Source organism: Chiloscyllium punctatum, chromosome 32, assembly GCF_047496795.1.
Source record: "Chiloscyllium punctatum isolate Juve2018m chromosome 32, sChiPun1.3, whole genome shotgun sequence".
NCBI classification, from domain to species: domain Eukaryota; kingdom Metazoa; phylum Chordata; class Chondrichthyes; order Orectolobiformes; family Hemiscylliidae; genus Chiloscyllium; species Chiloscyllium punctatum.
In genome coordinates this window covers 22433370-22461273 of record NC_092770.1, presented here as the reverse complement: position 1 = coordinate 22461273, position 27904 = coordinate 22433370, and the positions used below count along the sequence as shown (strand labels likewise).

Genomic DNA, 27904 nt, shown 5'->3' with positions numbered 1-27904 from the left:
GGTGTGACCCTATGCTCTCGATGTCGGTGTGGGTCGATGTTCTCAGTGTCGGTGTGACCCGATGTTCTCGATGTCGGTGTGGGTCGATGTTCTCAGTGTCGGTGTGACCCGATGTTCTCGGTGTTGGTGTGGGTCATTGTTCTCAGTGTCAGTTTGACCCTATGCTCTCGGTGTCGGTGTGGGTCGATGTTCTCAGTGTCGGTGTGACCCGATGTTCTCGATGTCGGTGTGACCCAATGTTCTCAGTGTCGGTGTGACCCGTTGTTCTCTGTGTTGGTGCGGGTCATTGTTCTCGGTGTCGGTCTGGGTCATTGTTCTCAGTGTCGGTGTGACCCGATGTTCTCATTGTCGGTGTGGCCCGTTGTTCTTGGTGTCAGTGTTACCCGATGTTCTCGGTGTCAGTGTGGCCCGATGTTCTCAGTGTTGGTGTGGGTCATTGATCTCGGTGTCGGTGTGGATCGTTGTTCTCGGTGTCGGTGTGGATCGTTGTTCTCGGTGTCGGTGTGGCCCGATGTTCTTGGTGTCGATGTGACCCGTTGTTCTCGATGTCAGTGTGGGTTGTTGTTCTCTGTGTCGGTGTGGGTTGTTGTTCTCTGTGTCGGTGTGGGTCGTTGTTCTCGGTGTCGGTGTGGGTCATTGTTCTCAGTGTCGGTGTGACCCGTTGTTCTCGGTGTCGGTGTGGGACATTATTCTCGGAGTCGATGTGGGTCGTTGTTCTCGTGTCAGTGTGGGTCATTGTTCTTGGTGTCGGTGTGGCCCGATGTTCTTGGTGTCGATGTGACCCGTTGTTCTCGATGTCAGTGTGGGTCGTTGTTCTCGGTGTCGGTGTGGGTCATTGTTCTCGGTGTCGGTGTGGGTCGTTGTTCTCGGTGTCGGTGTGGGTCATTGATCTCAATGTCGGCGTGGGTCGTTGTTCTCGGTGTCGGTGTGACCCGATGTTCTCAGTGTCGGTGTGACCCGTTGTTCTCGGTGTCGGTGTGGGACATTATTCTCGGAGTCGATGTGGGTCGTTGTTCTCGTGTCAGTGTGGGTCATTGTTCTTGGTGTCGGTGTGGCCCGATGTTCTTGGTGTCGATGTGACCCGTTGTTCTCGGTGTCGGTGTGGGTCGTTGTTCTCGGTGTCGGTGTGGGACATTATTCTCAGTGTCAGAGCGGGTCGTTGTTCTTGGTGTCGGTGTGGGTCATTGTTCTCGGTGTCGGTGTGGGTCATTATTCTCGATGTCAGTGTGGGTCATTGTTCTTGGTGTCGGTGTGGGACGTTATTCTCGGTGTCAGTGTTACCCGATGTTCTCGGTGTCAGTGTGGCCCGTTGTTCTCGGTGTCGGTGTGAGACATTATTCTCGATGTCGGTGTGGCCCGATGCTCTTCGTGTCGATGTGACCCGATGTTCTCGGTGTCGGTGTGGGTCGATGTTCTCAGTGTCGGTGTGACCCGATGTTCTCGATGTCGGTGTGACCCAATGTTCTCAGTGTCGGTGTGACCCGTTGTTCTCTGTGTTGGTGCGGGTCATTGTTCTCGGTGTCGGTCTGGGTCATTGTTCTCGTTGTCGGTGTGACCCGATGTTCTCATTGTCGGTGTGGCCCGTTGTTCTTGGTGTCAGTGTGGCCCGATGTTCTCAGTGTTGGTGTGGGTCATTGATCTCGGTGTCGGTGTGGATCGTTGTTCTCGGTGTCGGTGTGGCCCGATGTTCTCGGTGTCGGTGTGGCCCGATGTTCTCGGTGTCGGTGTGACCCGTTGTTCTCGTTGTCGGTGTGACCCGTTGTTCTCGTTGTCGGTGTGACCCGTTGTTCTCGGTGTCGGTGTGACCCGTTGTTCTCGGTGTCGGTGTGGGACATTATTCTCGGAGTCGATGTGGGTCGTTGTTCTCGTGTCAGTGTGGGTCATTGTTCTTGGTGTCGGTGTGGCCCGATGTTCTTGGTGTCGATGTGACCCGTTGTTCTCGATGTCAGTGTGGGTCATTGTTCTCGGTGTCGGTGTGGGTCGTTGTTCTCGGTGTTGGTGTGGGTCATTGATCTCAATGTCGGTGTGGGTCGTTGTTCTCGGTGTCGGTGTGGCCCAATGTTCTCAGTGTCGGTGTGACCCGATGTTCTCGGTGTCGGTGTGGCCCAATGTTCTCAGTGTCGGTGTGACCCATTGTTCTCGGTGTCGGTGTGGGACATTATTCTCGGAGTCGATGTGGGTCGTTGTTCTCGTGTCAGTGTGGGTCATTGTTCTTGGTGTCGGTGTGGCCCGATGTTCTTGGTGTCGATGTGACCCGTTGTTCTCGATGTCAGTGTGGGTCGTTGTTCTCGGTGTCGGTGTGGGTCGTTGTTCTCAGTGTCGGTGTGGGTCGTTGTTCTCGGTGTCGGTGTGGGTCATTGATCTCAATGTCGGCGTGGGTCGTTGTTCTCGGTGTCGGTGTGGCCCAATGTTCTCAGTGTCGGTGTGACCCGTTGTTCTCGGTGTCAGTGTGGGTCGTTGTTCTCGGTGTCGGTGTGGGACATTATTCTCAGTGTCAGAGCGGGTCGTTGTTCTCGGTGTCGGTGTGGGTCATTGTTCTCGGTGTCGGTGTGGGTCATTATTCTCGATGTCAGTGTGGGTCATTGTTCTTGGTGTCGGTGTGGGACGTTATTCTCGGTGTCAGTGTTACCCGATGTTCTCGGTGTCAGTGTGGCCCGTTGTTCTCGGTGTCGGTGTGAGACATTATTCTCGATGTCGGTGTGGCCCGATGCTCTTCGTGTCGATGTGACCCGATGTTCTCGGTGTCGGTGTGGGTCGTTGTTCTCGTTGTCGGTGTGACCCGATGTTCTTGGTGTTGATGTGGGACATTATTCTCGATGTCGGTGTGGCCCGATGTTCTTGGTGTAGGTGTGACCCGTTGTTCTCGGTGTCGGTGTAGGTCATTGTTCTCGGTGTCGGTGTGGGTCATTGTCCTCTGTGTCGGCGTCACTCTTTGTTCTCGGTGTGGGTCATTGTTCTCGGTGTCGGTGTGGGTCGTTGTTCTCGGTGTCGGTGTGGGTCATTGATCTCAATGTCGGTGTGGGTCGTTGTTCTCGGTGTCGGTGTGGCCCGATGTTCTCAGTGTCGGTGTGACCCGTTGTTCTCAGTGTTGGTGTGGGTCATTGTTCTCGGTGTCGGTGTGACCCGATGTTCTTGGTGTCGATTTGACCCGTTGTTCTCGGTGTCGGTGTGAGACATTATTCTCGGTGTCGGTGTGACCCATTGTTCTCGGTGTCGGTGTGGCCCGTTGTTCTTGGCGTCGGTGTAGGTCATTGTTCTCGGTGTTGGTGTGGGTCGATGTTCTCGGTGTCGGTGTGACCGTTGTTCTTGGTGTCGGTGTGGGTCATTGTTCTCGGTGAGACCCTTTGTTCTCAGTGTCGGTGTGTATCATTGTTCTCCGTGTAGGTGTGACCAGATGTTCTCGCTGTCGGTGTGGGTCGTTGTTCTTGGTGTCGGTGTGGGTCATTTTTCTTGGTGTCGGTGTGGCCCATTGTTCTCGGTGTCGGTGTGGGTCGTTGTTCTCGTTGTCAGTGTGACCCGATGTTCTTGGTGTCGATGTGGGACATTATTCTCGATGTCGGTGTGGCCCGATGTTCTTGGTGTCGATGTGACCCGATGTTCTCGGTGTCGGTGTGGGACATTATTCTCGATGTCGGTGTGACCCGATGTTCTTGGTGTCGATGTGGGACATTATTCTCGATGTCGGTGTGGCCCGATGTTCTTGGTGTCGGTGTGACCCGATGTTCTCGGTGTCGATGTGGGTCGTTGTTCTCGTTGTCGGTGTAGGTCATTGTTCTCGGTGTTGGTGTGGGTCATTGTCCTCGGTGTCGGCATCACTCTTTGTTCTCGGTGTCGGTGTACCCCTTTGTTCTCGGTGTCGGTGTGTGTCATTGTTCTTGGTGTCGGTGTGTGTCATTGTTCTCAGTGTCGGTGCGGGTCATTGTTCTTGGTATCGGTGTGGGTCATTGTTCTCGGTGAGACCCTTTGTTCTCAGTGTCGGTGTGTGTCATTGTTCTCCGTGTAGGTGTGACCAGAGGTTCTCGCTGTTGGTGTGGGTCGTTGTTCTTGGTGTCGGTGTGGATCATTGTTCTTGGTGTCGGTGTGACCCGATATTCTCGGTGTCGGTGTGGGACATTATTCTCAATGTCGGTGTGGCCCGTTGTTCTCGGTGTCGGTGTGGCCCATTGTTCTTGGTGTCGGTGTGGGTCGTTGTTCTCGTTGTCAGTGTGACCCGATGTTCTTGGTGTCGATGTGACCCGTTGTTCTCGGTGTCAGTGTGGGACATTATTCTCGATGTTGGTGTGGCCCGATGTTCTTGGTGTCGATGTGGGACATTATTCTCGATGTCGGTGTGGCCCGATGTTCTTGGTGTCGATGTGACCCGATGTTCTCGGTGTCGGTGTAGGTCGTTGTTCTCGTTGTCGGTGTGACCCGATGTTCTTGGTGTCGATGTGGGACATTATTCTCGATGTCAGTATGGCCTGATGTTCTTGGTGTCGGTGTGACCCGATGTTCTCGGTGTCGGTGTGGGTCGTTGTTCTCGTTGTCGGTGTGGGTCATTGTCCTCGGTGTCGGTGTCACTCTTTGTTCTTGGTGTGACTCTTTGTTCTCGGTGTCGGTGTATCCCTTTGTTCTCGGTGTCAGTGTGTGTCATTGTTCTTGGTGTCGGTGTGACCCATTGTTCTCGGTGTCGGTGTTGGCCGTTGTTCTTGGTGTCAGTGTGACCCGATGTTCTCGGTGTCAGTGTGGGCCATTGTTCTCGGTGTCGGTGTGGGTCGTTGTTCTCTGTGTCGGTGTGACCCGTTGTTCTTGGTGTCGGTGTGGGTCATTGTTCCCGGTGTCGGTGTGACCTGTTGTTCTTGGTGTCGGTGTGCGTCATTGTTCCCGGTGTTGGTGTGACCCGTTGGTGTCGGTGTGGGTCATTGTTCTCTGTGTCGGTGTGACCCATTGTTCTTGATGTTGGTGTGGGTCATTGTTCTCGGTGGTGGTGTGGGTCGTTGTTCTCGGTGTCGGTGTGGGTCGTTGTTCATGGTGTCGATGTGGGTCGTTGTTCTTGGTGTTGGTATGGGTCATTGTTCTCGGTGTCAGTGTGGGTCGTTGTTCTCTGTGTCAGTGCGGCCCGTTGTTCTTGGTGTTGGTGTGAGTAATTGTTCTCGGTGTTGGTGTGGGTCGTTGTTCTCGTTGTCGGCGTGACTCTTTGTTCTTGGTGTCGGTGTGGGTCGTTGTTCGCGGTGTCGGTGTGGGTCGTTGTTCTTGGTGTTGGTATGGGTCATTGTTCTCGGTGTCAGTGCAGCCCGTTGTTCTTGTTGTCTGTGTGGGTCATTGGTCTCAGTGTCGGCGTGACTCGTTGTTCTCGGTGTCGGTCGTTGTTCACTGTGTCGGAGTGACCCGTTGTTCTCGGTGTGGGTCATTGTTCTCGGTGACGGCGTGACTCTTTGTCCTCAGTGTTGGTGTGACCCAATGTTCTTGGTGTCAGTGTGGGTCATTGCTCTCGGTGTCGGTGTGGGTCATTGTTCTTGGTGTCGGTGTGGGTCGTTGTTCTTGGTGTTGGTATGGGTCATTGTTCTCGGTGTGGGTGTGGGTCGTTGTTCTCGTTGTCGGCGTGACTCTTTGTTCTTGGTGTCGGTGTGGGTCGTTGTTCGCGGTGTCGGTGTGGGTCGTTGTTCTTGGTGTTGGTATGGGTCATTGTTCTCGGTGTCAGTGCAGCCCGTTGTTCTTGTTGTCTGTGTGGGTCATTGGTCTCAGTGTTGGCGTGACTCGTTGTTCTCGGTGTCAGTCGTTGTTCACTGTGTCGGAGTGACCCGTTGTTCTCGGTGTGGGTCATTGTTCTCGGTGACGGCGTGACTCTTTGTCCTCAGTGTTGGTGTGACCCAATGTTCTTGGTGTCAGTGTGGGTCATTGCTCTCGGTGTCGGTGTGGGTCATTGCTCTCGGTGTCGGGGTGGGTCATTGTTCTTGGTGTCAGTGTGGGTCATTGTTCTCGGTGTGGGTGTGGGTCATTGTTCTCGGTGTGGGTGTGGGTCATTGTTCTCGGTGTGGGTGTGGGTCATTGTTCTCGGTGTGGGTGTGGGTCATTGTTCTCCGTGTCGACGTGACTCTTTGTTCTCAGTGTCAGTGTGGGCCGTTATTCTCGGTGTCAGTGTGGGTCATTGTTCTTGGTGTCAGTGTGGGTCATTGTTCTCGGTGTTGGTGTGGGTCATTGTTCTCGGTGTGGGTGTGGGTCATTGTTCTCCGTGTCGACGTGACTCTTTGTTCTCAGTGTCAGTGTGGGCCGTTATTCTCGGTGTCAGTGTGGGTCATTGTTCTTGGTGTCAGTGTGGGTCATTGTTCTTGGTGTCAGTGTGGGTCATTGTTCTCGGTGTTGGTGTGGGTCATTGTTCTCGGTGTGGGTGTGGGTCATTGTTCTCCGTGTCGACGTGACTCTTTGTTCTCAGTGTCAGTGTGGGCCGTTATTCTCGGTGTCAGTGTGGGTCATTGTTCTTGGTGTCAGTGTGCCTCTTTGTTCTCGGTGTTGGTGTGGGTCATTGTTCTCGGTGTCAGTGTGGGTCATTGTTCTCGGTGTGGGTGTGGGTCATTGTTTTCGGTGTGGGTGTGGGTCATTGTTCATGGTGTCGGTGTGGGTCGATGTTCAAGGTGTCGGTGTGGGTCATCATTCTGTGTGTCGGTGGGGATTGTTGATCTCGGTGTCAGTGTGCCCCTTTGTTCTCGGTGTCGGTTTCGTCATTGTTCTTGGTGTCGTTGTGACCCGTTGTTCTCTGTGTCGGTGTGACCCGTTGTTCCGGTGTTGGTGTTCTCGGTGTCGATGTAGGTCATTTTTCTCAGTGTCGGTGTCAGTCGTTGTTCTTGGTGTTGGTGTAGGCCATTGTTCTCGGTGTCGGTGTGACCCGTTGTTCTCGGTGCCGGTGTAGACCATTGTTCTCGGTGTCCGTGTGGGTCGTTGTTCTTAGTGTCTTTGTGACCCATTGTTCTCGGTGTCGGTGTGACCCAATGTTCTCGGTGTCGGTGTGGGGTCGTTGTTCTCGGTGTCGGTGTAGGCCATTGTTCTCTGTGTCGGTGTGTCCCGTTGTTCTCGGTGTCGGTGTAGGCCATTGTTCTCGGTGTCGGTGTGACCTGTTGTTCTTGTGCCGGTGTAGGCCATTGTTCTCGGTGTCCGTGTGGGTCATTGTTCTCGATGTCTTTGTGACCTGTTGTTTTCGGTGTCGGTGTACCCAATGTTCTCGGTGTCGGTGTGGGTCATTGTTCTTTGTGTCGGTGTGGGTCGTTGTTTTCGGTGTCGATGTGGGTCATTATTCTCGGTGTCGGTTTGGGTCGTTGTTCTCGGTGTTGGTGTGCCCCATTGTTCTCGGTGTCGGTGTGAACCCTGGTTCTCTGTATCGGTGTGACTCGTTATTCTCGGTGTCAGTGTGCCCCGTTGTTCTCAGTGTCGGTGTGTGTTGTTGTTCTCAGTGTCGCTGTGGCCTGTCGTTCTCAGTGTTGGTGTGACCCGTTGATCTCGGTGTCGCTGTGGTCTGTCGTTCTTGATGTTGGTGCGAGCCGTTGTTCTTGGTGTTGGTGCCTGTTAAAAAACAGCTGGAGGCCCTGGTCCTGATGCGGGTATGTGACAACGCTCAAGTTATTATTCTCTATCATCAGCTTATTTCCAAATGTGAACATGAACGTTTGTGATTTTTAAGAAGGAGCTGGTTAATTTGTATATAACTTGTCAGAATATTCATGATTAATGCCCCAATTGATTTATGGAGTGATGCAAGACCATCTTCAGGACCTGATTTCAGTCCTGCCTTTCTCAAAGAGCGATCCCACTGCACTGCTCTTTCCTCATGGTACTGCAAAATTTTCCAATTTCCATCTGCAAAGCACTTAGAGTCATCGAGATGTACAGCATGGAAACAGACCCTTCGGTCCAACTTGTCCATGCCAACCAGATATCCCAACCCAATCTAGTCCCACCTGCCAGCACCCGGCCCATACCCCTTCAAACCCTTCCTATTCATATACCCATCCAAATGCGTCTTAAATGTTGCAATTGTACCAGCTTCCACTACTTCCTCTGGCAGCTCATTCCATACACGTACCACCCTCTGTGTGAAAAAGTTGCCCCATAGGTCTCTTTTATATCTTTCCCCTCTCACCCTAAACCTATGCCCTCTAGTTCTGGACTCCCCAACCCCGGGGAAAAGACTTCGTCTATTTATTCTATCCATGTCCCTCATGATTTTGTGACTCTATAAGGTCACCCCTCAGCCTCCAATGCTTCAGGGAAAACAGCCCCTCCTCCACCCCTTCAGTCAGAGCCTTCCAGATTACACAGATCAAATCTGGCACCCTGAGGACTGAGGCCAGTGTAGGATTTTGGATGTTTCCACAATTTGGATCAGCTCATTTAGCCAGCAGGTATTTCAGCTCAGGGTCCATTGAGTTTGAGGGTTATAAAAATGACCAAGGCAGTAACTAGCCTGAAGCTATGCTGTGCCAATGCAGCGCCAAGCCAAATTATTATACTATTCTCTTCATTTTTACCCAATTAAAAATGGACGCAGGAAAGGTTATAAAGGCGTCCAGTTTTTGGGCACCGCTGGGTTTTGGGTAACCGGACTTGAATTGAATTGAGTTAGCTTTATTGTTGCACGTACTCTTGTGAGTACAAGGAAAAGTTCAGAAATCGCCGGTTACGGCACCATCTTAGGGTCAGAGGTGCTTAGGTACAGATTCTGGTGTACAAATGCTGAGGCAAAAATAATTTAAAAAATAAAGGAAGAAAACGTCCAGCATTACAAACTTTTAAAAGTACAAAATTACAGTAACAAATTAGAAAAAATAAAGTAATAAGTAATTTTAAATAACCGTCCTTTCACATTAATATAAAAGAAAAGATTACTGAAACAGGGAATTTACGACAATGTCCACTTTGTCCATTTCATGGCTGTGTGCTTGAGGGCCCAACCCTATGTTGGAATCCCTGGCTAGACCCACCAAGATGCTCTGTCTGTAAACTGCTGCACAAAAGTAGGGTCCTTGTGCTATCTTTTGTCAACATCCTTAATTCCGTGTCCTCTGGCAACCTTTCCTTTTACCACTAGAAACAGTTTCTCTTTAGTCCCATTATCAAAAGTCTTCACAATCTTAAGTGTCCTCTACTAAAGGGCCCTGTGAGTCTCTCACATGTTTTGGACGGTAAGGTTGACAGGCCTGGTAAAAGGACACAAGGAAGCCCTGGCTTTAGAAACAGAGACAGACTACAATTGGCAGGAATTAAGAAGGAAAGGCTTACCTTCCAAAAGAGTTTTTTAATTGTGAAGTTCCTGAGAGCTGCCATTTTCAGCTCCTGCACCAGGGAGAAGCTCCGCTCGAGGAAGTTGTTTCCATGAAGTAATTCCGAGCTCAGTTGGTTGAACAGTTTATTTGTTTCCTCTGAACTGGCATAACACAGGTCGGATTGGTCACAGATTGCAGAAAGTTTTCAATGCATGCCTCAAATCCAGTCACTTTAACTAGTCAACAAAGTTAACGCACTGTCATAAAGGGAGGCACAGATACAATTTTGCAATAAGGAATTTAGCGGAAACATTTGAAAATTCTTTATTCTTGGGCATCATGAGCAAGGCCAGCATTTGTTGCCCATTCCTAATTGCCTTTGAAAAATATAGCTTATCAGACAACCTCAGAGCACAGTTAAGGGTCAACGACATTGCTGTGGGTCTTTTATTTTATTCAGTCATGGGATGTAGGCGTCATTGGCTAGGCCTGCAATCATTGTCCATCCCAGAAGACAGTTAAGTTAACCACATTGCTGTGGGTCTGGAGTCACATGTATTCTGGATTAGTGGTGCTGGAAGAGCACAGCAGTTCAGGCAGCATCCGAGGAGCAGTACTGCTGTGCTCTTCCAGCACCACTAATCCAGAATCTGGTTTCCAGCATCTGCAGTCATTGTTTTTACCTAGTGGAGTCACATGTAGGCCAGCCCACGTAAGGGAGACAGATTCCTTCCCTAAAGGACATTAGTGAACCAGATGGGTTTTTTCCAACAATTGGTAGTGGATTCATGATCATCATTAGACTCTTAATTCCAGATTTTACTTTTGTTGAATTCAAATTCCACCATCTGCCATGGCAGGATTCAAACCTGGAATCCTATAACATTACCCAGATCTCTGGATTAACAGCCAAAATACCGCTAAGCTGTCACCATCTGTATGGGCAAGATTGGATAAAGATCCTTTCCTAAAAGGCGTTAATGAGCCAGATGGGTTTTTACAACAATTAGTAAAAGTTGTCTTTGCCACCATCACTAAGATTATTGTTTTACACATTTACTCATTGAGCTTAAATCCCTCCACTCGCAAGGTCAGATTTGAACCCATGTCCCCAACTGCATTAGCCTGAACCTCTTGACTATTGGCCTAGGGGCATTACCACTGCACCAACATAGGTTCCATACTTACAGCAAGCATCTCATTGCCTTTTATAGATCAAAACATCTGTGTCCCCAAAATAGACAGCTCCAACTAAAATTAAATATTTAAGTGTAATGACAGCCTCCAATAAAAGTAATGTCACTGGAAGAGTAACATAGAGGCTAAAGTTATTACTTTGGGGGTACTCGTTCAAATCCCAACATGGCAGTTGGTGTAATTTAGTTAAGAGAGACTAGAATTAAAAGTTTGTCTTGGTGGTGGTGACCATGAAACTGTCCTAGATTGTTGTAAACTATCTACCTGGTCTGGCCTATATGTGATGCCAGACTAAGAGCTGATGTGGTTGACTCTTACTAGTGATACTCACAACTCATGAAACAAAATGATTTTAAAAGTCCCCCGTTGATTGAAATGTGAATCTTACAAATCACAGAAATGTTACAGCACAGAAGGACTAGGCGAAAGTGAGGACTGCAGGTGCTGGAGATTAGAGTTGGGCAAAACGTTGATTCTCCTGCTCCTCGGATGCTACCTGACCTGCTGTGCTTTTCCAGCACCACACTCTCAACAGCACAGAAGAAGACCATTTAGCCCGCAGTGCTTGCAATGGCTCTTCAAACCAGCAGCATTACCTCATGCCAATCTTCAGCTTTATTGTCCACACCCAAATAATCATTGGTTGGCTCTTAAATTGATCAAAATAAACCAAATGTTTATCTCGATCCTTCTCCACCAATTTGGTTTTTGATCTGGTGCTTGTGTTACTTCATTTTCTCTCCCTCTCTCTCTCTCTTTCTCAACCACTTCCTCACCACCACATCCCAAGATTTTGTCTCTTTAGACATTGCCTTTGATCAGTCTAATGGCAATAATGATTCTCTGAAGTTGTTGCCACCTTAGGAAAACAGGGGTTAAGTTCGGACTTTAAACTTAGTTATCCTGATAGAAGTTATGAAGAGACTGAGGTTGTTTTCCATGGAGCACAGGAAACTGAGAGAGGGGGACATGATTGAGATATATAAAATTATGAGGGGCATTGACAGGAAGAAACTTTCTTCTTGATGGACAGATCGATGACCAGGGGGCATGGAGTTAAGCTAAGGGGCAGAAGTTTTAAAGGGGAAATTGGGCTGTTTTATCATCCAGAGGGTGGGGGGGAATCTGACACTCATTGCCTGTAAGGGTGGGCGAGGCAGAAACCTTCATCATATTTTAAATGTGTTATAGTGAAGAAGGCGTTTGGTATACTTTCCTTTATTGGTCAGAGTATTGACTACAGGAGCTGGGAGGTCATGTTGCGGCTGTACAGGACATTAGTGAGGCCACTGTTGGAATATTGCATGCAATTCTGGTCTCCTTCTTGTTGGAAAGATGTTGTGAAACTTAAAAGGGTTCTGAAAAGATTCACAAGGATGTTGCCAGGGTTGGAGGATTTGAGCTATAGGGAGAGGCTGAACAGGCTAGGGCAGTTTTCCCTGGAGCGTCGGAGGCTGAGGGGTGACCTTATAGAGGTTTACAAAATTATGAGGGGCATGGATAGGGTAAATAGGCAAAGTCTCTTCCCTGAGATCGGGGAGTCCAGAACTAGAGGGCATGGTTTAGGATGAGAGGGGAAAGATATAAAAGAGACCCCAGGGTCAACTTTTTCACGCAGAGGGTGGTGCGTGTATGGAATGAGCTGCCAGAGGAAGTAGTGGAGGCTGGTACAATTGCAACCTATAAGTCGCATTTGGATGGGTATATGATTAGGAAGGGTTTGGAGGGGTATGGGCCGGGTGCTGGCAGGTGGGACAAGGTTGGGTTGGGATATCTGGTCAGCATGGATGGTTTGGACCAAAGGGTCTGCTTCCATACTGTACATCTCTATGACTCTATGAAATGTACACTTGCATTGCCAAGGGAGACAAGTGCTGGAAAATGGAATTAGAATTGTTCGATGGTTTTATTGACCAACACAGACCTGATTGGCTTAATGATCCTTTTCTGTGCTGTAGGTCTCTATGACTCTCAAAGTCAATGCCATCGGTTTATATGAACACATTGGACAACAAATGCAAAGAGTATACTTTGCCGAGTTTAAAGCACAACAGTCAGAAATACAGTCAGACACAGAGGATGCTAATTCAATAATGAGCATTTGCAGCAGTGAAACGGTGCAGGGCAGCATTGTGGCTAGAACAGAATAACATTTATTGTCACATGGACCCGAATGAGTGCAGTGACTGGACTAATAATCCAAACTCACTTATCTAATGCTCTAGTTCAGATCTCAGTCGGGGCAATGGTGGTACAGTAGTAATCACTCAATAAGTAATGCAGAAGGTGAAAGTGAGGACTGCAGCTGCTGGAGATCAGAGTCGAGAGTGTGGTGCTGGAAAAGCACAGCAGGTCAGGCACCATCTGAGGAGCAGGAGAGTCGACATTTCGGACGAAAGCCCTTCATCGGCCATTTCTGGATGCTGCCTGACCTGCTGTGCATTCCCAGCAACACGCTGTCGACAAGTAATCCAGAATCCCAGCCTGATGCTCTGTCAACATGTATCCAAATTCCCCCCCCCATGGTGAATTTCATACAGGTCTGCAATTAAAAATTTAGCTTAACGGTGACAGAATCACAGAACTGTTACTGTGCAATGGAGGCCATTCAGCCCATCATGTTTGCATCAGTTCTGTCATCTAGTGCCAATCTCCTGCCATTTCCCTATATCCCTGCACCCCATTCCTATCCAAATAATCATCTAATGTCCTCTTGAATGCCCCAATTGAACAGCCTACACCATATTTCTAGGCAGTGCATTCCATTCCCCATCTACTCACTGTGGGAAAATGGTGACAATTGTTATTTAAAAAGTCTCCTCTGTTTCACTGAGGCCATTTAGACAAACAGAGTCTTGCCGACATATGGCTCTAGACCCAAGGCACTGTGGTTGGCTCAACTGCCCTCCTTAGAGATGGACAATAACCACCTATACCTATATCCCATAAGGAAACAAAAACACAACTGCGAGAGGAATCAAACGTCAACAGATCCAGAATAAAATGTCAGTCTCATTAATAAAAGGATCAAACTACTGAATTGTTATAGAAATCTCTTTCCGGGCACAAATGCACTTCAAGGGATGGAAGTGTCATCCTCATAGAATCCTTATTGTGCAAAAGCAAGCCATTCAGCCCACACTAACCCTCCAAAGAACATCCCACCCACAGCCACACCCTCCCCCCCCAACTTTCTTCTCTATAACCTTGCATTTCCCATGACTAATCCACTTATAGCCTGCACATCTTTGGACAGTGGGAGGAAACCAGAGCACCCGGAGGAAACCCACAAACACAAGGAGAATGTGCAAGCTCCACACAGACCGTCGCCTGAGGGTGGAATCAAATCCAGGTCCCTGGCGCTGTGTGCCAGCAGTGCTAACCACTGTACTGCCCTGGGCTGGCATACATAGGCTGCCTGATCTACAGCTCACTGAAATGGCCCAACAAACCTCTCAGTTGTATGAAGCCATTCCGGAAAGTACTGTGGGTGGCACCAACTGCAGCGGATAACAGTTTACCCCCACCATCTGAGGGCAAGGGCAGAGGAGGCTGACCCAGCTAAGGATGCTCACATCCCAAGAAAAATACATCTGGGAGAGAAAAATAAACAAGCATGCTGATGGAAGGGTCCCGACTAAACCGCTAACTTCTCTTTCAAATGCTGAGCAACATGACTGTACATTTCCAGCATCTTTTTGAGCATCGTTTGGGGTGGCACATTGACTCAGTGGTTAGCACTGCTGCCTCACAGCAACAGGGTTTGATTCCAGCCTCAGGCAACTGTCTGTGTGGAGTTTGTACATTCTCCCAGTGTCTGTGTGGGTTTCCTCCCACAATCCAAAGTTGAGCAGGTCAGGTGAATTGGCCGTGCTAAACTGACCAAGGTGTTCAGGGATATGTAGGCCAGGTGCATTAGTCATAGGGGAATGGGTCTGGGTGGGACACTGTTCGGAGGGTTGGTGTGGACTTGTTAGGCCGAAGGGCTTGTTTCCACCCTGTGTGGGGATTCTAAGTTTCGGATCACGACGCACGTTTCGTTTCACTCTTGCAAATGGAGGAGAGGGCTGGGGCAGGGGTTACCTGAGAGTCTTTGGACCTCGAGAAGGAGAGAAAGGTGCCATTACTCTTGCGTAAGCTGGGTCCTGCAGGAGCGTCGACTGCTGCAGTCAACATGAAAACAGAAACAAGTATTAACACGGCCGGGCGAGAAGTGCAGGCAGCAACGTGGAAGTGCAATCCTCGCTGGTACTTACGATCATTTGATTGTTCCACGCACTTTTTAAGTGGAGAAATATGAGAGAGGTCATAGAAATAATGTAGAGGTGAAGCTCGGACTCTCTTGGCTTGGCTTGTTCAGTCATTGCCTTGCCTGCTTCGGGGCTTGTGTCGGGTCGAGGTTCCTTCATGTTCCAGGTCGAGGGGTAAGGACTGGTTGCCAACCGCTCCATTGATACTGAGCTGTAAGCAGCGGCTGGCGTTGCAGGGTGACTGGCTGCACTTTCTTTCGGAGGGTCTGGTAATGGACGGGCATTCGGAGGCGTAGGTACAGACCCCTCCGCATTGCGACGGTCAGACAGTTTCAGGTTTTTCAAGGCAGAGGTCGGGAAGGAGGCAGTGTGCCGCAGTGTGGAGTGTGGCTCCCCGGACTCTGCTGCATTCCCCCTGGACGTGAGAAGCAGGTACATCACAATTAGGATGAATCGTCACTGTTTTGGGGCCATTCAGCCCCTCAATCCTGTTTTGTCATTCACAGTTGATTTGTATCTCAAACTCTGCTCACCCATCTCTGTTCCATGTTCTTTGGGGCTAACAAACAAAGCCTGTCAGTTTTGACATTTTCAAACAGCCCCAATAGTTTTTTGTTATTAAAAGGGAGAGAGTTTTAGAGTTCCGTTACTCCCTGTGTGAAATAATGCCTCTTGATATCACCCCTAAATGGCCTAACTGAATTTGATTTAAATAAAATCCTTTAAATAAAAATGAAACACTGCAGATGCTGGAATGGTGAAACAAATGCTGGAGAAACTCAGCAGGTCTGGCAGAGAGAAACAGTTAATGTTTCAAGTTGACTATAACTCTTCTTCAGAACTCAAAGTCACACAGGACTCAGAACATTAACTTTGTTCCCTCTCTCCATGGATACTGCCAGACCTGCGGAGTTTCTCCAGCATTCCCTGCTTGTTTTTGATCTGTTCTTTGTTATATAGTCCATAAACAAAATCCCTTCTTAACGTATTTAGACGTGGAACTGCATAGAGGGAGAATGAGGTTTTCTGCACATTGTTTCCCTAATTTAGAAAAGCTGCATGAAACAGAGACCATAATGGAAAGTAACCTGAACCCAAATTAGGCTGAGAAGCACTTGCCTTATAACAATATCTGAAAGCCAAGTCAATGATTCACATTACAGCATCTAAACAAACTTAAGTACTCTTAATCAGGCTTACAGTATAGACACGGGCAATCTTTCAGATTAAATTAGGTCCACTTATAGTGATCAAATTTATGTGAAACCATCCATGTTACTGAGCACAGAAGCTCATTATAAGTAGACTGTAGGCATCAAATGACTAGTTGTTATCCACTGCACATGTACTGGGAGAGAGTGTGAAGGGCATAAGTAAAAGTAATTGGTCACATCTGTTACATCTTCACTTCTTTCTGTTGCTGTTGATTTGAAGACACATTTTGTCTTAGTTGTGGTGGGAAAACTGACAATTTGTTTTTCTCAAAAAGCTGGTAAAGGCAAATCCTACTGATACTAACAGGAAAACAGGAGCAGGAGTAGGCCATTCGGCCCTTTGAGCCTGTTCCCCCATTCAGTATGATCACAGCTAATCATCCAACTCACTCCCCAGTTCCTATGTTTTCCACATAGCGTTTGATCCCTTTAGCCTTAAGAGCTATAAATCCTTCTTGCTCACCCCAGCAACGTAAAGGCTATTTTATACCTGACTTCTGCCATATCGAATACCTGACTCACGGGAAGCTTAAACGCCAAGAGGTCGAACTGGAAGGAATATTTTCTTCTAAAAGTTGCGCCCCCATCAAAGTTTTCCTCTTAACTCATAATAGTGCACTGAAGAAATCAACTGATCAAATACAATGGCAAGTAAAAACATTAAATGCTATAAATCAGACACAGGAAACACTGGATATACATAACTGTTGTACAGAGAAAAGATGGGTTAGTGCTCTTGAGTATGTGTCAGAATTGTGAGGTAAGCACATCAGGAGAAAGGAATGGAAGAACAAAGTAAGGGGGGATGTTTTATATTTATTAATTTGTGACGTGTGTGTGTGTGTGTCTGTCTGTCTGTCTGTGTGTGTGAGTGTGTGTCTGTGTGCATGTCTGTGTCGTTGCTAATAAGGCCAAAATTTGTTGCCCATCCCTAATTTCCCTGGAACTGAGTGCTGACTCAGCCAATCAGAGGGTGATTAAGAATCACAGAATTGCAGAAAGAGACCATTCAGCCCATCATGCCTGCACCATTATCAACCATGTTGTTGTGGGTCTGGAGCCAAATATAAGGTAAAGGTGGCAGAATTCCTCCTGAACGGCATTGATGAGGGTTAAGTTGTTAGTAAGTTTGAAGATAACACCAAAATTGGAGGTGTAGCGGACAGTGAAGAACGTTACCTCAGATTACAACAGGATCATGATCAGATGAGCCAGTGCCTGAGGAGTGGCAGATGGAGTTTAATTCAGATAAATATGAGATGCTGCATTTTGGGAAAGCAAATCTTAGCAGGATTTATACACTTAATGGTAAGGTCCTAGGGAGTGTTGCTGAACAAAGAGACCTTGGAGTGCAGGTTCATAACTCTTTGAAAATGGAGTCGCAGGTAGATAGGATAGTGAAGAAGGCGTTTGGTCTGCTTTCCTTTATTGGTCAGAGTATTGAGTACAGGAGTTGGGAGGTCATGTTGCGGCTGTACAGGACATTAGGTCACTTTTGGAATATTGCATGCAATTCCGGTTTCCTTCCTATCAGAAGGATGTTTTGAAACTTGAAAGGGTTCAAAAAAGATTTACAAGGATGTTGCCAGGGTTGGAGGATTTGAGCTATAGGGAGATGTTGAATAGGCTGGGGCTGTTTTCCCTGGAGTGTCGGAGGCTGAGGGTTACCTTATAGAGGTTTATAAAATTATGAGGGGCATGGATAGGGTAAATAGACAAAGTCTCTTCCCTGGGGTCGGGGAGTCCAGAACTAGAGGGCATAGGTTTAGGGTGAGAGGGGAAAGATATAAAAGAGATCTAAGGGGCAACATTTGTACGCAGAGGGTAGTATGTGTATGGTATGAGCTGCCTGAGGTAGTGGTGGAGGCTGGCACAACTGCAACATTTAAAAGGCATTTGGATGGGCATATGAATCGGCAGGGTTTGGAGGGCTGTGGGCTGGCTGGTGGCAGGTGGGACTAGATTAGGTTGGGATATCTGGTCAGCATGGACAAATTGGACTGATGGGTGTATTTCCGTGCTGTACATCTCTCTGACTGTATAACAGGTCCACCCAAAAAAAAGAGAAGGGGTAAAGAAAAACCTAAGATAAACAAAACAGAAAATGGTGATCTACTTCAGAGTTCTTGAACCCCTCCCCACACATACTTCTAACTTTGTTGCCAGTGCAGTCCCCATCTCCATGGCAAAACTGTGGACGTAAATAATGATCAATCAGTATTCAGAGTGAAACTACATTAAAGCTTGCAGACAAATCGAGTCAGTCCTCTCCTTTCATTGACACACAGGACATGATTGAACAGATGCAGAATCTAACAAAGAGAAACCTGCACTATTATTTTAATAGGCATTTCACAATTTTGTTTTAAAATCATGGCCGCTTTTGTTATTTTTTTATTTTCATAATATTAAATGGCAAACACGTGAAGTATCTTGTACCTTTGACTGTAATAAAATGAATGACCACCCTGGGACCATGCATTTGATAGTGAGCACTGCATGATAACCAGAACATTGTCACAAAGCTTCATCACCCACAGATGTTTACACCCAGCACAGAACAAATTATTGTGAATCTGTGTGTGTTATCACGTGAAGGATTGTTTCTTTGAGGATCAATGGAGCTTCCTGAGGGGCTAAGTCTGCTCGGCAAACAACAGTCTCCATAGCAACGAGGATAAAGGGGAAAAAAATCGTAGCCTGGACATGTGGAGCTTGACATTATGAGTTGGGAACAGAACACAAATGAAGTTCACACATCCCAGGATAGAAAGTACCAAAGGGTAAGTGCCGTGATATCCCTGCTATAGCAACAGTTGTCATCAGACAGAGCTGCCTGTTGGAGATAAGAGTTTTCACCATAATATCTCCACATGATCATGACTAAAGCTGCAAATGTATTCCACAATGAATAGTAATGACGTGAACCTCCCATAATAGCAATCGGCATTTATTTAACATTAGTGTAAAACACAAAACAAAGATTCTTTGATAGAATATATTATGACTTCTTTAAAGGAAGCCAAAGTGCTGGCTGGAAAATAAATGGTGCCACAGCTTCTCTAATAGGCTCAGCATTCCTCATAACCTTCTTATCCCTGGGAGTAGGAGCACCTCTGTTTCAGTTTAGCATTTGATTTGATTTATTATTGTTGCATGTACCGAGATACAATGGGAAGTGTTGTATTGTGTGCTAACCAGACCAATCATACCTTACTTAAGTACATCATGGTAATAGAACTGAATGCAGAATATAGTGTTACAGGAACAAGGAAGGTGCAGAGAAAAATCAGCTCTAATATATGAGAGGTCCATTTATAAGTCTGATAATAGCAGGGAAGAAGCTGTTCTTGAATCTGTTGGTATGTGTTTTCAAACTTTTATATCCTCTGCCTGACAGAAGAGAGTGTAACCGGGGTGGAAGGGTTTTTGATTATGTTGGCTGCTTTCCTGAGGCAGAGGGAAGTACAAACAGAGTCAATGGTGGGAAGGCTGGTTTATGTGATGGTCTGGGCTGCATTCACAACTCTCTGTAATTTCTTCTAGTCTTGGGCAGAGCAGTTGCCATACCAAGCTGTGAGGCAGGATGCTTTCTATGGTGCATCTATAAAAATTAGCCCGAGCCATTGTGGACATGCTGAATTTCCTTAGATTTCTGAAGAAGTAGAGGTGGTGGAGTGCTATCTTGGCTGAAGCATTGATGTTGATGGACCAGGACAGATTGTTGGTGATCATCATTCCCAGGAGCTTGAAGCTGTTGACCATCTTCACCTCGGCCCCATTGATACAGACAGGGCCGTGTCCTCTACTCCACTTCCTGAAGTGGATGACCAGCTCTTTCATTTTGCTGACATTGAGGGAGGGATTGTTGTGTTTACACCATACCAATAAGCTGCCTATCTCTTTCCTGTACTCTGTCTCGTTGTTGTTTAAGATCTGACTCACTACACTGGTATCATTAGCAGATGTGTTAAATGGGAGTTAGAGCTGAATTTGGCCACACGGTCGTGAGTGTATAAGGAGTATAGTGAGGGGCTGAGTACGCAGCATTGCAGGGCACTGGTGTTGAGGATTATGGTGGAGGAGGTGTTGTAGTCTATCCTTACTGATTGTGGTCTGTGAGTCAGAAAGTCAAGGATTCAGTTGCAGAGCGCAGAGCAGAGTCCTAGGTCTCGGAGCTTGGAGGTGAGTTTGGTACTTTGGTACTTCCAGGTACCTCAGGATCCAGCCAAGGTTTCCACATTAAGGTATTCCGAAATGTTCTTGAGATCAAAGTGACATCAAGCCAGGTTAAGGCAGTCAGGTGGAAGGGGAACAGCAGGACAGGACTCTGAACAAGGCATGTTATTATCTCGTAATGTCTGGAAGATTGCCAGTGTCCAGACAGAACTAGGGAGCAATTGATAGTTTATTGAGGGTATTTGAGTGAGAACTTGATGGGGTGTATATGGGGAACAAGTATCAGTGCAGTTAGAGTTGGTGATGTGACAGAATTGGTGATGTGACACAGTTGGTGATATGACAGAGTTGATGGATGAGTTGGACCAAAGGGTCTGTCTCCGTGTTGTACATCTCTATGACTCTGTGTCAGAAAGTTGGGAAAAACTCTGTCCGGAAAAGCCTGCACTCTCTGCGTAATAATCACTTCGCCTATGGTTTTGACAAAGCAGACTGTCCCTGTAAACCCACGTGCCTTCCAATTCGGCCAAACTCTGTTCTCAGAACAACAGTGTACACACATACAAGAGGGAAACATAGAGACTCTGAAGTTGGTGTAATAAAGCTATTACTAGGATTAGATCAGAATGGAAAGGTTAGACTCATCAGGAAAGATGTAAAAGAAAAGGCTTTGGGGTTATGTAATAAAACATTTCTAAGATTCTGAAAGGATTTTGATAAGGGTAGATGTCGGGAAGGTGGCTTTAATTTCTGTTTCTGGAGGGGGTGAATAACTGAAATGTGTGGTTGTAATTAATCCAAACGGAGTTCTGGAGTAAATTCTTCATCCAGAGAGGGGGTAGATGTGGAAATCACCACTAATATGTTTAGTTATGATGAACAACATCAATATATCTGAGAAAATATACAAATACAAGAGGGCAAAAGGAACAAAGGATTATTAATTGGAGAAGGCTTTTATTCCTGATGAAGGGCTTTTGCCCGAAACGTCGATTTCGAAGCTACTTGGATGCTGCCTGAACTGCTGTGCTCTTCCAGCACCACTAATCCAGAATCTGGTTTCCAGCATCTGCAGTTATTGTTTTTACCTTATTAATTGGAGAAGATGAGTGTTAGTAGAAAAGGCTGACATGGGAGTATAAGCATTTGGCTCACATCTGTTTGGGTGACCAGCCTTTCTCAGTGCTGTACATATTTTGTAACATGCAATTTAATGTTCCCCGAGAGGCCAGAATAATGCTGCAGCAAATTGTACAAAACAAAGTTGCTCAGTTCGGGTATCTGGATTTAGTTTTACTTCAGTGTTGCTGCAGTATTAAGTACATTGTAACCCATGTCCCCTTCATTGTCAAACATATAGCATGCTGTTTCTCTGGACTCAACTTAGCATTGCTGACATCCCACTCCCAAACTTCCTGCAACAGCACGAGGAGAGTCCAGACCTGTCTGTGACTAGAATGCAATCTATTAACATTAGGAGGTATACTCCTGCTAATGGACACTCCTTGTTTCTGTGAGACAAAGTGAAGAGCTGACCATGAGAAGTCTTGAGACCAAGTAAAGAATGTAGGCTACATCCCAGAACTTGGTGGATCGTATTAAACTGCATATCCCTTTGGCTGCTTGCAACTATAAAGGGACTGACTATACCACACCAGCCTGAGCATGCAAAGCTCACAACATGCCGTCCAACATTAGGTGAGATTCTGCAATTGGACAGCACTTGCTGGCTAATCCTGCGAGGAATTATGCTGACAACCAATTTAGGATGGTCAGCAGTGTGCACACTGGAAGCTACATTATGAATAATATAAAAGGGCTCTACTCTTTGCAGACAGGAAGGACATGTACACTTGCTGCGCTTGTTACTACTCAACAAAATAGGTGACAGCCAGTCTCTGGTTCATTTCTCATACTAACACCCTGATCAGTCCACCTGGTTTAAAATTTAAACAAACCTTGGCAGTTAACTGTCAATCAATATTAATGGATGCCTTTGCCATGGCAATGCCTCTATGATCTGGGTCCACTTGCTAACCAATCAGCCCTCTCCCCTCAAGCTCTATAAAGGTTGGCTCCTCCCTGGAATTTGTGTTCTTGAAAAGTGTCCTGATGAGTGCAAGATGTAAAGCTTTAGCATTGAATGTCATTTTTTTCAGCAATACTCAAATGTAAAATTGTAAGGGACTGACCAATAGTTAGAAGGCAGCATGGCCCTTTCAACAGTTCTGAATTTAATCACACTAAAACCAATGTGACACCGAAGGCACACTCTTCCAAAAGCACCAAGGCCTGGGCTCAAGTCCCACCAGTTTTGGACCTATCTGAACAGATTGATGAAAAACATCTAATAAATATTAGTCTCAGTGACAGTAGCCATGACAAAAATCATCGATTATTGTTAAACTCCATCTGGCTCATTAATGTTCTCCAGGGAAGGAAATCTGCCGTCCTCACCTGGTCTGGCCTACACGTGACTCTAGACCCATAACAATGTGGTTGACTCATAAATGTTCCCTGAAATGGTTCATCAAGCCACTGAGTTCAAGAGCAGTGAGGGTTGGATAATAAATACTGGCTCGGCCAGCAACACCCACATCCCATGAAAGAAAGTAATTCTTTAATCAACGTTAGAAATGATTTGATGATATAACGTTTCCTACCTGAGAGAGAACTGATTCAGAGCACGGCCCTGCTTTGATTTCGATATCGCTGATATGCTGCTGCCCTCCTGGATGTTGCTACTAACCACAGCTAAAAATAAACAATTGTTTTTGAATCTGAGAAATTAACACTTGAATCAAACAATAACACATAGAAGCTCATGCCCCACTCTGTGGAAATTGATTTGGGCAGCACAGTGGCTCAGTGGTTAGCACTGCTGCCTTACAGTGCCAGGGACCCGGGTTCAATCCCAGTCTCGGGCAACTGTCTGTGTGGAATTAGCATATTCTCCCCATGTCTGCGTGGGTCCCCTCTGGGTGCTCCAGTTCCCGCCCACAGTTCAAAAATGTGCAGATTAAGCGGACTGGCCATGTTAAATAGCCCATTGTGTGCAGGCCAGGTGGGTTAGCCATAGTAAGTGTGGGGTTACATGAATAGAGTGGGAGGGAAATCTGGGTGGGATGCTCTTTGAAGGGTCAGTGTAGACTTGATGGACTGACTGGCCTCTTCCCACACTATAGAGATTCTACAATCAAAGTTTTTGCCTGGGGTTGGCAGGATTTTAGCCTGATTGGTTTTCTTGTAGACTCACTGCGGACTGGTGACCGATTGCAACCCAGAAAACAACTTAGACGGCCTGTTCCCAGGTGGTTTATCCACCACCACCCCTGTGGCTACAAGACCAGACTGATCCCAAAACCAAGTGTCATTCCATCGCAGCAAAGACCAGAGTAATTTCAGAAAAAATGCTGCCTTGTCAGTGCTTCTATGTGCCAGAAACTGATCAAAAATAATGGCTTTAGATCTGACAAACCTTCCAACTGCTTGTGTGTGTGACTCAATGTACGGTGTGTGTGACACACCATCCCCTCTCATAGTGAATGATGGAATTACGACAGCTCAGAAGGAGGCCATTCAACCCATCATGCCTGGCTGGCCGTCATAACGAGCAGTTCATGTGCACACCCCCCCAATCCCTGTGCTTTCCTCCCCTTCCGATGCTTCATTGCAGCACAGGAGGCCATTCTGCCCATCATGTTATGCTGACTGAGAAACGAACCAGAGTCTACATTAGAGTGGTGCTGGAAAAGCACAGCAGGTCAGGCAGCATCCAAGGAGCAGGAGAATCGATGCTTCGGGCTTTTGCCATTCTAACCTTGACTCTGATGTCCAGCATCTGCGGTACCCACTTCTGCCTGAGAAACGAACCAGCCAGCCTCCAGCCCTTGGTCTGTATCCCTGAAGATGACGGGACTTCAAGCCTTCTTCAAATTTCCATCTCCACCAAATATGCAAGATCTTTCTTCCCCCCCCTACCCCGTCTCCCCACCACCCCAATCTGTGTCCTGCCAGAAAACACAATTCAGCAGCCATCCCATAGACAGCACAATGGGTCACACCTAGCTTCCGATAAGGTGGTGAAGTCTTCCAGTTCACTCTGGGGAGGGAGGGGGGAGGGCGAGATGCGAGTTGCCATGGCTACATGCACATTGTCACCTGGAGCTAGGGATAGTGATGAATGAGAATTCTCTTCCCTACACTGTGTGACTAACTGGCTACCACACCCACTCTGTCACAGGTTGACAGAACCTCAGTTTAACATCTCTTCAAAATAGCAGCCCCCACTGTGCAGCTAACATGCACTGAGATTAGCTTCTTCCAAGTCACCAGACAGCGTGGATTGGGCGATGGGGGAGCAGCGGAGGCTGGAGATGTGAGCAGACTCCTGGTGTCCAAACTGTCCAGGGTTTTTTGTTCACCTGTTCATTTGTGGGACATGAGAAAGCTCACCGGAAATCCCTACGACCACTTTAAAGCTACTCGCTGTACCACAGTTCATTTGTAAAAACAATAAATAAGCCAGTTGTTTTTACAGCAATGATTTTAAGGAAGCGGAATTTTTAAGTTTATTCTTGGGATTTGGGTGTTGCTGGCTGGACCAGCATTTATTACCCGTCCCTAGTTGCCCCTTGAGAAGGTGGTGGTGAGCTGCCTTCTTGAGCCACTGCTGTAGACTGACCCACAAAGCTGTTAGGGAGGGAATTCCAGGATTTTGACCCAGCGACACTGGAGGAACGGCAATATATTTCCAAAACAGGAAGACAAGTGGCTTGGAGGGGAACTTGTAAGGTGATAAAGGTCATGGCATCCTGCCATTGGCACGTATCAGAACAATCTGCAGGATCACTCAACCACTTGGCTGCATTATAGACTCACTTTCATTGGCCATCCAGGCCTAGAAAGGGTCTTGAATCTGGAGCATCTGGTTCAGAAGCAGGGACACTACCCACTGCCCCACAAAACCTGCTCTCGTTCACTATATACATCCTCAAAATAAAATTAACCACATGGCAAACACAAACACTACATGTAAATAAAAATATAGAACATAGAACATAGACCATTACAGCGCAGTACAGGCCCTTCGGCCCTCGATGTTGCACCAACCTGTCATACCAATCTGAAGCCCATCTAACCTACACTATTCCATGTTCGCCCATATGCTTGTCCAATGACGACTTAAATGTACTTAAAGTTGGCGAATCTACTACCGTTGCAGGCAAAGCATTCCATACCCTTACTACCCTGAGTAAAGAAACTACCTCTGACATCTGTCCTATATCTATCACCCCTCAATTTAAAGCTATGCCCTCTCGTGCTCGCTGTCACCATACTTGGAAAAAGGCTCTCCCTGTCCACCCTATCTAACCCTCTGATTATCTTATATGTCTCTATTAAGTCACCTCTCAACATTCTTCTCTCCAACGAAAATAGCCTCAAGTCCCTCATCCTTTCCTCATAAGACCTTCCTTCCATACCAGGCAACATCCTAGTAAATCTCCTCTGCATCCTTTCCAAAGCTTCCACATCCCTTTTATAATGCGGTGACCAGAACTGTACACACTACTCCATGTGCGGCCGCACCAGAGTTTTATACAGCTGCAGCATAACCTCATGGTTCCAGAACTCGATCCCTCTATTAATAAAAGCTAAAACACTGTATGCCTTCTTAACAACCCTGTCAACCTGGGTGGCAACTTTCAAGGATCTGTGTACCTGGACACCAAGATCTCTCTGCTCATCTACACTACCAAGTATCTTACCATTAGCCCAGTACTTTGCATTCCGGTTACTCTGACCAAAGTGAATCATCTCACACTTGTCTGCATTAAACTCCATTTGCCACCTCTCAGCCCAGCTCTGCAGCTTATTTATGTCTCTCTGTAACCTACAACATCCTTCGTCACTATCCACAACTCCACTGACCTTAGTGTCATCTGCAAATTTACTAACCCACCCTTCTACGCCCTCATCCAGATCGTTTATAAAAATGACGAACAGCAGTGGACCCAACACCGATCCTTGCGGTACACCACTGGTAACTGGACACCAGGATGAACATTTCCCATCAACCACCACCCTCTGTCTTCTTTCAGCAAGCCAATTACTGATCCAAACTGCTACATCTCCCACAGTCCCATTCCTCCGCATTTTGTACAATAGCCTACTGTAGGGAACCTTATCGAACGTCTTGCTGAAATCCATATACATCACATCAACCGGTTTACTCTCATCTACCTGTTTGGTCACCTTCTCAAAGAACTCAATAAGGTTTGTGAGGCACGACCTACCCTTCACAAAACATTGCTGACTATCCCTAATCAAATTATTCTTTTCTAGATGGTTATAAATCCTATCTCTTATAACCTTTTCCAACACTTTACCAACAACTGAAGTAAGGCTCACTGGTCTATAATTACCAGGGTTGTCTCTACTCCCCTTCTTGAACAGGGGAACCACATTTGCTATCCTCCAGTCGTCTGGCACTATTCCTGTAGACAATGACGATTTAAAGATCAATGCCAAAGGCTCGGCAAACTCCTCCCTGGCTTCCCAGAGGATCCTAGGATAAATCCCATCCGGCCCAGGGGACTTATCTATTTTCACACTCTATAGGATTTCTAATACCTCTTCCTTGTGAACCTCAATCCCACCTAGTCTAGTAGCCTGTATCTCAGTAATCTCCTCGACAATATTGTCGTTTTCTAGAGTGAATACTGTTGAAACATATTCAATTAGTGCTTCCCCCATGTCCTCTGACTCCACACACAACTTCCCACTATTATCCTTGATTGGCCCTAATCTTACTCTCATCATTCTTTTATTCCTTAAATACCTATAGAAAGCTTCAGGGTTAACCCTGATCCTATCCACCAACAACTTCTCATGTCTCCTCCTGGCTCTTCTGAGCTCTCTCTTTAGATCTTTCCTGGCTACCTTGTAACCCTCAAGCACCCTAACTGAGCCTTCACATCTCATCCTAACATAAGCCTTCTTCTTCCTCTTGACCAGAGATTCCACTCCCTTTGTAAACCATAGCTCCCGTGCTCTACAGCTTCCTCCCTGCTTGACAGGTACATACTTATCTAGGACACACAGGAGCTTTTCCTTGAATAAGCTCCACATTTCTAATGTGCCCACCCCCTGCAGTTTCGTTCTCCATCCTATGCTTCCTAAATCTTGCCTAATCGCATCGTAATTGCCTTTCCCCCAGCTGTAACTCTTGCCCAGTGGTATACACCTATCCCTTTCTATCACTAAAGTAAACATAACAGTATTGTGATCGCTATCACCAAAGTGCTCACCTACTTTCAAGTCTAACACCTGTCCAGGCTCGTTACCCAGCATCAAATCTAATGTGGCTTCGTCCCTTGTTGGTCTGTCTACATACTGTGTCAGGAAGCCCTCCTGCACACACTGGACAAAAACTGACCCACCTATAGTACTCGTACTATAGTGTTCCCAGTCAATATTTGGAAAGTTGAAGTCTCCCATGACAACCACCCTGTCTCTCTCACTCCTATCAAGAATCATCTTTGCTATCCTTTCCTCCAAATCTCTGGAACTATTCGGAGGCCAATAGAAAACTCCCAACAGGGTGACGTCTCCTTTCCTGTTTCTAACCTCAGCCCATACTGCCTCAGTTGACAAGTCCCCAAACATCCTTTCTGCAACTATAATGCTGTCCTTAACCAACAATGCCACACCTCCCCCTCTTTTACCATCATCTCTGTTCTTACTGAAACATCTAAATCCTGGAACCTGCAACAACCATTCCTGTCCCTGCTCTGTCCATGTCTCCGAAATGGCCACAACATTGAAGTCC

At 46.9% G+C, this 27904-nt stretch overlaps 1 protein-coding gene across 2 annotated transcripts in view; it reads right to left on the bottom strand.

Moving 5' to 3' along the window:
* c32h12orf56 (chromosome 32 C12orf56 homolog) overlaps positions 1–27904 on the bottom strand; it is a 93306-nt gene that overhangs the window by 40055 nt on the left and 25347 nt on the right. The window contains exons 3-6 of one of the 2 annotated variants that reach the window (XM_072551894.1): positions 22737–22827; positions 14687–15095; positions 14514–14593; positions 9250–9394 (exon numbers count right to left, since the gene is read on the bottom strand). In XM_072551894.1, the coding sequence (XP_072407995.1) occupies positions 9250–9394; positions 14514–14593; positions 14687–15095; positions 22737–22827 (725 nt within the window). The remainder of the gene's footprint in view (positions 1–9249; positions 9395–14513; positions 14594–14686; positions 15096–22736; positions 22828–27904) is intronic. The other variant, XM_072551895.1, reaches the window with a different exon arrangement.